The sequence below is a fragment of the Cibotium barometz genome, chromosome 11 (genome assembly GCF_041138505.1).
Source record: "Cibotium barometz isolate CiBa-2024 chromosome 11, ASM4113850v1, whole genome shotgun sequence".
Classification (NCBI taxonomy): domain Eukaryota; kingdom Viridiplantae; phylum Streptophyta; class Polypodiopsida; order Cyatheales; family Cibotiaceae; genus Cibotium; species Cibotium barometz.
Window position 1 is genome coordinate 4,762,213 of NC_141056.1, and position 10,812 is coordinate 4,773,024.

The 10,812-nt window shown below is 41.6% G+C and overlaps 1 protein-coding gene across 1 annotated transcript; it reads left to right on the forward strand.

Annotated features, from left to right (window-relative positions):
* Positions 1–1,551: 1,551 nt before the first annotated feature.
* LOC147633678 (putative glycerol-3-phosphate transporter 1) lies at positions 1,552–4,252 on the forward strand. Its single transcript, XM_086804658.1, has 2 exons — positions 1,552–3,083; positions 3,342–4,252. The coding sequence occupies exons 1-2, from the start codon at positions 1,931–1,933 to the stop codon at positions 3,893–3,895; spliced, it is 1,707 nt and encodes a 568-aa protein (XP_086660784.1). The 5' UTR covers positions 1,552–1,930; the 3' UTR covers positions 3,896–4,252.
* Positions 4,253–10,812: the final 6,560 nt, after the last annotated feature.

Consider the following 10,812-nt stretch of genomic DNA (forward strand, 5'->3'; position numbering starts at 1 on the left):
ATTTGCACCTTGTGTAACCTTTAAATAAATTAATCAAACTAAAGGGCTCCTTGTGCACATATTTACCACTTGCACCATGTGCAACCTTTAAAAAATTAGCTCACACATTCATCTTAGGGGTTGGTTCTTGCACACATATTACTCGAGCATATATTCTTTCTAAAATATTAAGCATCAAAAAAATAATAAGTTTTATACCCATTAACTACCCTCCCGTTTAAAGAGCAATTACCCTTAGTTGTGTAAAGAATTTGAACTTCATAACAGCCCTCCCATTTTGAAGAGCAACTGCCCTCAGTTGTATAAAAAAAGAAATGTTCCACGAAGTATACTCAAAGGTCCAATAATGAAGCATGGCTCAGAGGCTGATCAGGTATGGCTTAGAGGCTCTATGGACATGGAATACTTTAGATATCCAATGATCGAGCATAGCTTAGAGGTTAACAGGATCATGGAATCTAAATAATTCGTATGACACTTCAATCGGTACCCTTGTACAGTCTACACGACACCTTAATCGGTGGTCCTCTCACACGAGTACGACACCTCATTCAGTACTCTCTTTCTCATCACCAATACTCATCATCAAATAAATCTGTTAGGTGACATGCTAGTGTCACATGCTAGTGTCCCATACGATCAGAAAATATTATAGATAAGTAACTCATCAGGAATAAAGCTGGAGATATGTATGCATCAAGATTTCTCACATAGGATTAGTTCTCGTATCCCATACCATGGAGACCAAATCCATAGTGAAAAATTCGTAAAGTAAAGTTCAAGATGGAAGGACCAGTTCCCTCAAGAAGATGTACTCTGATGCATAAAATCTCTCATATAACCCTGCAACATGCCACAATTTGATAGATTACCCTAGTATGTACTAACATTTCAGCATCCTGAAAGCAACTCAACCAATCCTAGCCTGTAAGGCCTGTACTACCTCAACAAAAGAATTACCATTCATTTTATTTACATAATATACAGACCAACATTGATGCACACATCTATACATCAACTCTACAACATCTTGGCTCTGCATTGACCCTTTTTTTAAACACCAGCCAGTTCTTGGAGTTCTAGATATCCTAGAGATAGCAATATCTAGTAAGACTAAAGACTAGATTAATAGCCCCTTCAGCTTCAGTCAATCTGCCCTACCAACAACCAATCCCCCCAAGTCTCCTTTACACATGTGTAAGATAATACCCATTTGTCAATCATGCCCCACATCCCCCTAATAGTAGGGCAACCCTAGAAGGCATGTCTACCATCTTCAATAGCTATTCTACATCTAGGACATGCTCCAAATGTAAAGTTCCTCTGTAATAATAATTTGTATCCAATAGTAGGAAGAGCCCACATACAAACCCTCCACAAAAAAAGTCTGAGCCTTCACAAAATATTCGACTCCTAGAGGAGTCTCCATCTTTTCATCCAGGAAGTTAGAGCTCCACCTAACTCTTCAGATTTCGTTGCAGTAAAACACATTCACCTCAGTCTTGCTCATCTCTTCGTACAAAAACCTGGTAGCCACATTTGTATTTTTCTAATCCAGTTCATAAAATAATAGATGCAAGGATGGACCATGTGGGTAACCCATGCCTTATTAAAAACTACTAAAGGGCAACCCTAATTCTGCAATTTAGGGGGTGACTCTTCAGATCGTCCGCAAGATGCGAGCTTGGACTTGGGCTGCGAGGATTTCTCGTTGGGTTTTCGGAACTTGTCTCCGGTAGATCGAGATATATAAGACTGCTTTTGCCATTTTCTTGCTCCTTCACAATTCTGTCCAGAGCAGATATGCCAAGCTCTCATTTGATAGTTTAAATTTAGTGTCCCGTACATTTTTTCTTTTTGGTATTCCTCTTCTCCCTCTCTCTCTTCCCTCTCTCTCCTTCTCTCTCTGCTTCTGTGTTTTTATCTCATCATGAGTAGCTCCAAGCCTCCTGGCTTGAAATTGTTCACGAAATTGTTCCCTAATACAGAGTCTAGCTGTCAATCTTACAAGGCCTCTGTCCTCTTCCTGACCTTCATAGCGTATGCACTTTATCATGCATCCAGGAAGCCACTCAGCATAGTGAAAAATGCCCTCAGTTCAGATGATGTTTCGCCATTACCTTCACATAGTAACATCAATTTGGCACACCTCACATGGCCGCTAAACGTGGTCTTCATAAGGAAGTCAGCGTCGTCATTTAGTCATGACTTCAATTGTTCTGTGCAATCTGGCCATGCCAATCATTCTTTGCAGAAGGGTTGGCCTCCATTTGATGGCAACTCAGGGCTTGCTTTGCTGGGAGAGGTGGATGTTGCATTCCTGGCTTCTTATGCCGTAGGGATGTTCCTTGCTGGGCATATGGGTGATCGCCTTTGCCTCCGTGGGCTCCTCGCCACTGGCATGGTGGGCAGTGGCTTATGTGTTGCCCTTTTCGGCTTTGCCTACTGGTTGAATGTGCACTGGCTTGGCTACTTCTTGATGGTGCAGATGATGGGCGGTTTGTTCCAGGCCACTGGATGGCCATCTGTAGTCACCATTGTGGGCAACTGGTTCGGGAAGAGTAAGAGAGGTCTCATCATGGGTGTATGGAATGCACACACATCAGTTGGCAACATCTGCGGGACTCTGATGGCATCTGCCATGTTAAGATATGGCTGGGGATGGTCTTTTCTGGTCCCAGGCGTGGCCATTGCGGCAGGAGGCGCCATTGTCTTTCTCTTTCTAGTGGTTAGTCCAGAGACAGTTGGGTTTCCCTCACCTTATGAGGACCGACAAGTCAGCTTTTCTCCCATGAAATTAAGAGATCTAGATGAAGAGAAGGGCTTCTTGGAGGTGGGTGCTAGGGCATTGGCAGATTTGGCAGGGGGTCTGGGTGAAGACGCCAGGAGACAACCCCTTCTTGAGAATGATTTCAAATTGATGACAACAGATGCTTCAGATGATGAGGATGAAAGCACAGCTGTGGGTTTCATGCAGGCCTGGGCCATCCCGAGAGTGGCCCCCTTTGCATTCTGTCTCTTCTTTACAAAGCTGGTGGCTTACACATTCCTCTATTGGTTGCCATTTTACATCCGGCATACAGGTATTTGCATAACCCTACTTGCATTGTCTTTTTCTATGCGTGAAGGAGTTGATGGTTTATTGTCTTGTGGATGACTACCATGAGGTTATAAATTGCACTTTCTTATAAGGTGAAATTGCCATGATCATATCATGCGAACCGTAATCCAGGTGCTGAGTGTCATGCATGCATGACATCCACATTTAATTATAAGCAATGTAGTCAGGGATGCTAACAGCCATCTATAGATCATTCATGGTGGTGTTTGGATGTATGCAGAGATACAGGGTGAGTATCTTTCTGATTCTACAGCAGGAAACCTCTCAACCATCTTTGATGTCGGTGGAACAGTGGGCGGCATCCTGGCTGGACATGTCTCTGATAAATTAAATGCCAGGGCTATTGTGGCTGCTTCTTTCACCTATGCCGCCCTACCTGCACTTCTGCTTTACCGTATCTATGGCAGTGAGACATTTTGGTTCAACGTGCTCCTGTTGTTTCTTGCCGGGATGTTTGTGAATGGACCATATGCTCTTATTACCACAGCTGTTTCAGCTGATCTTGGCACCCATGAATCACTTAAAGGCAACTCAAGAGCTCTGGCTACTGTCACGGCTATCATAGATGGGACTGGATCTGTTGGGGCAGCAATTGGACCATTGTTAACAGGCTATCTATCCAAAGCAGGTTGGAATTCTGTGTTTGCTATGTTGACGTTATCAGCAAGCATTGCAGGATTGCTTTTGACTGGACTTGTTATTGAAGAATGGAAAGATTATGCAGCAAGATTGAAACTTGCAAGGTTAAGACTAAGGCAGATAGATCTAGTGTAAGGCCAAAAATGCATTGGCTGACGTAGAGTGTATTGTTGTTGTAAAATTCACTTGCATATCGAGGTATGTGTACATTTAAAAGATTACCCATGGTCATGACAGGCAGTTGTAAACCATATGTACTTGTTTTTAGCTTCAATCATGTGTATTGCTGTATGGTCTCACAGATCATATACTTGGGAAGGCAACCGCTGGTGCTAACAATTATCTGGCACCCCTTTGGTGAGGTGGTCTTTCCAATGGGCAAAGCCTGTAGTGCATTATGATGGCCAAGAAAGTAAGCATGCTATGCTCGCACGTTGATGTATTTTTCACTTTTCTGTGTGGAATGTTAACCAAAAAAAGTTTTAATCACTCACTCATGGGAAAAAAAAGGAGCTTAACTTCATTGAAGAACTAGCTATACACGTAGCTGTCCTGCTATGTAATTGAGGAGTTAGCTATGTATGTAAATGGCTTGCTGTGTAATCATCTTGGAAATTTGGTGGTCATATCTCTAAAAGCCAAACCTCCAAGGTTTTGAAAGAAATTTCCTGTTTTTCTTTGATGCTTTATTGTAGTATTCAATAGAAGTATGACAAAATTTCATGTTTTTTAAAGAGGGAAAAAACAACAATTAAGAGATAAAAATAGGTATAGCTTGGCAACTCTATAAGCTGAGTTCCCCCATCAAAATTACATCATAAAGATAAACCTATAGGTGTTGGCAAGTCCAAAGTGGATTGATAAAATGAAATGTCTTGGTAATATATCATTCTAACAAAAATAAAGTATCCATTTTTCTCAAAACAAAAGAGTAATTGAACAATAGGATTTACTGCAACCTCTGAGGAGCATAGTCACTAAAAAATGTGTTTTGTTCATTCAAAACCTTTGAAACGTTTCTTAAAAACCTCAAACCTCTTGGCTAGGGAAGTCTCAATTTTTTTTTTGAATTTTTGTTTTTTCTTGAGTTGATCCTTTTGTAGAAAGATAAAAAATATATATTTATTAGTTATTCCCTCGAGTAGAAAGGTCGTAAGATGCTATAGCCTCCACTACACGTCAATTGTTGTCGTGAGCGAGTAAAAATGATACGTTCGATGAGATAAGTAGTTGGTATATGCTAAGAATTTTACAAAGGCTAAAGCAAAGGATCAAATAGGTACCTTAAATGCGGAGTAACAATCACATGTACTTAGCAAAGGGTCTAATGTGAGAGCTTGGTCAAACAAGTTGAGGCAAAATATTAGGCATTTTCATGTGGTGATACTATACAGGTGTTGAAATGTAAGATCCCTTGTCCTTGTAAAAGAAAATTATTAAGAAAGGAATTTTTGGTTTAAAATAGGTAAAATTATGCATTTTTTAAGGAGAAAAAATGTGAAAAATAAGGTGTACCTATGAAAAGATACGTGTACCTATGGAAAATTTTCTCTTAGTTGGGTAAAAGCCTTAGAAAAAATTATATTAAACTAGGAACATTAGTTTTGATCCTAAATATTAGGTCTTCCATGCACAATTTTTTTAAAAGGCTTAGGGGTGCACATGTGCATGTAGTGTGCACACGTAAAAAATGTAAAATGTGTAAATTAGAATCGGATGGTTTAGAAAATTTATGAGAAAAATAATTAATTTAAGAGTTCATTTCTTATTAAGAGTAATTGGGTTAATTTGTCTACAGTTTCCATGTACATTGCATGGCCACCCAACTAATGTTTGGAGCCTAATAAGCTAGTCTAGGCTAATTTTCTAGCCTAAAAGTCAATCACCATCGCTGACATTACACAAGTCGTAAGCTTAGTTTTGACTATCTTTCGGTATTACACAAGTCATAAGTTGAAGATTTTTCGTAATTATTTTACATGAAGCACATTGCACGATACAAAAATATGGCTTGAAGAAGTTGCCACATGTGGAGTAATGTTATCCAATGTGGTTAATATAATCTCCTCCCTAATCATGGTTCTATCCTCGAAATCAATAGTGAAGCTCCATGGGAGGCTAGTGGTAGCAACGCTAAAGTTCTAATAGAAGTCAAAGCAAGACTTCATGTACTAGGTGGTGTGATGGAAGGCTTTGTAGGATATCTAGAAGGTAGTCTTGAACATATCCTTAAAAGTGAGCATGTGCCAACCTTGCATCCACTGTACTTGCTTATAGTAGTAGTCGAGTATTTGGCGAAGTGTGGGACCCTCGTTGATGTCGAAGGACATGCCCTATAGACTTTCATCGAAGGTGTGCCGTTCTAGGAATTCCACCAGATGAGCCTGAAAAAGCGGATGGTGTGACCACTAGATCGGGGTCGTAATCCTAGATGAACTTACACAATGTGTGAAGCATCCATTCTTTAGTGAGGATAAGGGGTGGTGGGGCTGAGGGATCCATAGAAAGTTGAACTCAAGTTTGGATTCTTCTCCAGCTCCTACTCAAAAAGATCCCATGCCCATCTGCATTCAATTGGAAAGTAAAGTGCACTTATCCTGAGATACCGGCATGGCATAGCAGCACACCTTCTAATATCTGGCCTTCAAAATATACAGATGTTGCCACGTAGGTTATTTGCCCATAAGATCATGGGTGATTAGGGCTGTGTTGGGCCTATGGTCGCTTATATCCTCCCATGCCTCACTTGGGATGAGATCTAAAACTTGATGAGGCTAATGTGAAGGCAATCAATGAGCCTATTAGTGTTAAGGGTAGGATCTGGGCATTGCCTTTGGTCCAATATTCTAAGGGCACGGTTAATGTCTAACCCCTCGCACCAGTTGAATGGGTGGTGCATCTGCTCTACCATTCTTCAACAGGGGCTTCGGGGATTTCACACTCTTCCAAGACCTACGTGGGTGGGAGAAAGGGGTGGTCAGCCTGTGAGGTTGAGGCCTTGGGGAGTCCATTAAGGACATCGTGTCAAGAGAGGTTGGCGGTGGGGCTGGCTTAGGAGATGGGGGGGTGACAGCAGAGTTGGAGAGGTGGGTGGGGTTCTCCAGGGAAAAGTGGCTGGCAGTGAAGTGAAGGTGAGGAAAAGTGTAGTGGAGGTAGAGGGTTGGTCGAGGGGGAAGGCACCACCATAGAGGAAGATGGGCTGCCTAATGATGAAGGGCCCTAGAGAGGCATGCTAGGATCACCTATCATTGGGGGGCCTTCTTCTGAGAGGTCTTTGCTATACGAATGCATCATTATCATCCTTATCCCAACAAGCAGTGTCTGTGGTGACATCCTCTTCATCTTTGATGACCTCCTACGGTGTAGGCTTCATGGACTGATCGAATTCCAGGGCTTCTTTGGATTCCTCCTCAAAGATGTCCTGGGTATGCCACATGGATTGTGTTGAACACGTGTCATTTGGTGGTGCGCATAGCTATATCTTCTTCCAAATGCGATGGTGTAATGATGGGGAGAGAAAGAAAAAGAATGCACTCATAATGGAGTACCACATGCACTCAAGGGAGTACCACCATAGCCATGGAAGCTTGGAGCTCCAAGAAGTATGATTTGATTAGTCAAAATGGTTAGATGTCCCTAATTACAATTTGCTCACTTATATATTTGCCCACCTTTTCACACTTATTAATGTTGGGCCCCCATACTTTACTTGCCCAGCCATATCCAAGCCCATGGGGTTCCCTTATGTTCAAACCCAAGTCCCCTTTCATTACAAACTATCCCCACCTAAAGTTTTAGTCCTCGAAATCATGTATGGAGCAATGTATGGGCTATTGGGAATCTTCTTGACTTCCCTCATGAATGTGGAAGTACATTTGTTGTAATTCCAAAAGTGTCTCACACAAGAGAACTCCACATAGAGCTGTCCACTTATTTGATGTACATATGGACTGCTCTTTATGATGTCCATAAGCCCGCGAAGTCTTGTTGAACTTTGATTGATGAGTGATGAAGTACACCAATGGCCATGGCTGTCCATACAGTAAATTTACAACAATGGCACCCTTCATATCATCATCCCAATCCATGCATATAGCTGTCCAAATACACCATACAACTATACCACTTTATCCATTATGCATATAGCTGTCCAAATACACCATACAACTATACCACTTTATCCATTATGATTCATTGCTTGTAGAAGCTCCGGATGGTCTTTCATGAAGCCTTCAGACTGCCAAGAAGCTTCTTCATTAGGCAAGCCTCTCCACTTCACAAGGTACTCAATAATGACCAATTACGAACGTGTCTTTCCCTCATTCCTATCACCTTCTCTGCCACATATTGAATCATTCCCTCTTCATCCATAGAGGTAACTCATCAATAACTTCCAATTGAGGTCCCACGTACTTCTTCAAATGTGACACATGAAACACATTGTGGATCCTTGTGGTAGAAGGTAACAACAATCGTTAGGCAACCTCACCAATTCTTCTCAACACCTTGTAAGGTCCATAAAAGCCATGAGCAAGCTTTGTATTGGTGTCTCCCTTCAAAGAAGCATACCTTGACTTAGGGATTCTTAAGAATACATAATCCCCTTCCTTGAACTCCATATGCTTCCTTGACTCACCGGCATATTGCTTCATTTGGTTTTGTGCCTTAGCCATGTTATCCTTGCACCTTTGCAATATTGCACACATCTTCTCAATCTCCTCTTTGTCTTGAGGATTCACCTTTTCCTCATTGAATGCAATAGAAGGTACATGCACCTTATACCCATACATGGCTTCAAATGGAGACATACCGATACTCATGTGATATGTGTTGCTATGGCAAAATTTAGCTAAGTGTAGCCATTTATCCCATGAAGCTTGGGTGTCATAAGAATAGTGTCTCAAATAGATTTCGGGTCACTTGTTCACCCTCTCGGTTTGCCCATCCGTTTGCGGGGATGATAGGCCGTACTTGGAGTGAGTGTGTTCCCCATGGAATCAAAGACACTCTTCCAAAAATGGCTTATGAACTTGACATCCCTATCACTCACCATGCAACCTAAACACATGCTTCATAAATTGTTGAGCCACCATAGAAGTTGTATATTGCACCTTTGTGGGTATGCAATGAGCCACCTTTGTTAATCTATCCACTACCACATAGATGCTATTCCACCCTTGCTTAGTAGTGGGCAGCCCGGTAATGAAATCCATGGCTATGCGTGTCCACTTTCCTTCCAGAATAGGCAAAGGTTGCAACAATCCTCCTGGCAATTGATTGAGATCCTCGTTTTGTTGGCAAGGCAAACACTTTTGCACATAGTCATGCACATCCTTCCAAAGTCCTTTCCACCAAAATAAACTCTTCCGTATCTTATCATAGGTCTTGAACACTCCCAAATGAGCCGCCATTGGTGAAGAGTGCATCTCTTGTAGGATTTTCAGCTTGAAAGATGAGTGAGGGACCAAATAGACCTTTCCCTTGTACCAAAGCAACCCATTGCGCACCTCAAAATGTGGATATTCATCACGTAACCCTTGCTGTAATTTCTAAAACATTGGACCAGCCATGTCATCCACCAAATACTCCTCTTGTATCTCATGAATCCAATCATAATGCACCTCCGAAATAGCATGTATAGTGCAAGCCCACATCCTAGAAAGTGCATCTGCTACAACATTGTCCTTTCCTACCATGTAAGAGATCTCGAAATCATAATTTTGCAAGGTAGCAAGCCATCTCTTTTGCTGTGAAGAAAGGTTTTGTTGGGTGAGGAAAAATTAGAGTACTCGGTGATCGGTCCTTACTTTGAAATGCCCACCATACAAATAGTGATGCCACTTCTTTACGGCATGCAAAATGGCCAACATTTCTTGATCATAAACATGAAGCTCCCTCTCCTTCTCGGGTGAGCTTTCTACTCTCATAAGAAATTACCCCATGCTCTTGATATAGCATGGCACCAATTCCTCTCCCACTTGCATCAGCCCGTATAGTAAAAGGCTTAGAAAAATAAGGGAAAACCAATATTGGAGATGAAATGAGTGCTTGCTTGAGCTCTTGAAAGCTCTTATTGGCCACGGCATCCCAAAAAAATGCTTCCTTCTTAAGCCTATCGGTAAGTGGGGCTGCTATGTGAGCATAATGGCGTATGGACCTCCTATAAAAGGATGATAATCCCAAAAATCCCCTTAGTTGAGTAGTGTTGGTGGGTGTAGGCCACTCTTTCACACATTGTACCTTCTTGGGATCCATCTTAATACCATCATTGCTCACAATGTGACCTAAGTATTCCACTTCTTGTGACATAAAGGTGCACTTGCTTTGCTTGGCAAAACAACTTGTGCTCTCTCAATACCATCAACACTTGCTCACATGCATCAAGTGCTCTTCCCTTGACTTGCTATACACAAGTATGTCATCAAAGAAGACCAAAACTAATTTGTAGAGAATGGCTTCAAAACTTTATTCATGAGAGCTTGAAATGTGGCCGGGGCATTTGATAATCCAAAAGGCATAACCATGAATTGAAATAGACCCCATTCAGTCTGGAATGCCGTCTTAAACTCATCACCATCTTTCATCCTTATTTGATGATACCCGAACTTGAGATCTATCTTGGAGAAATATTTTTCTCCTTTCAATTCATCAAGTAAATCATCAATCCTAGGAATGGGATATCGATTCTTTATAGCGATCTGGTTGAGATCCCTATAATTGATGCACATTCTATAAGATCCAACCTTCTTCTTCTTCACCAACAAAATGGGTGAGGTGAAAGGTGATTGGCTTGGTTGTATAAATCCCATTTCTCAAAGCTCTTCCACTTTCTTTACCACCTCTTCTCGCTCAACCTTTGAAAACGTATAAGGAGGCTTATTGACGGGTTTTGCATCCTTCTCAAGCTCTATGGCATGGTCGACTTCTCTAATAGGTGGCAAGCATTTAGGTGCTTCAAACACATCTTTGTACTCTTGCAAAACAAGACATCCATCTCTTCATCATGTATTTGCAGCCCATTGTCCTCTTCATGACGAGTGAGTTAAGCATGT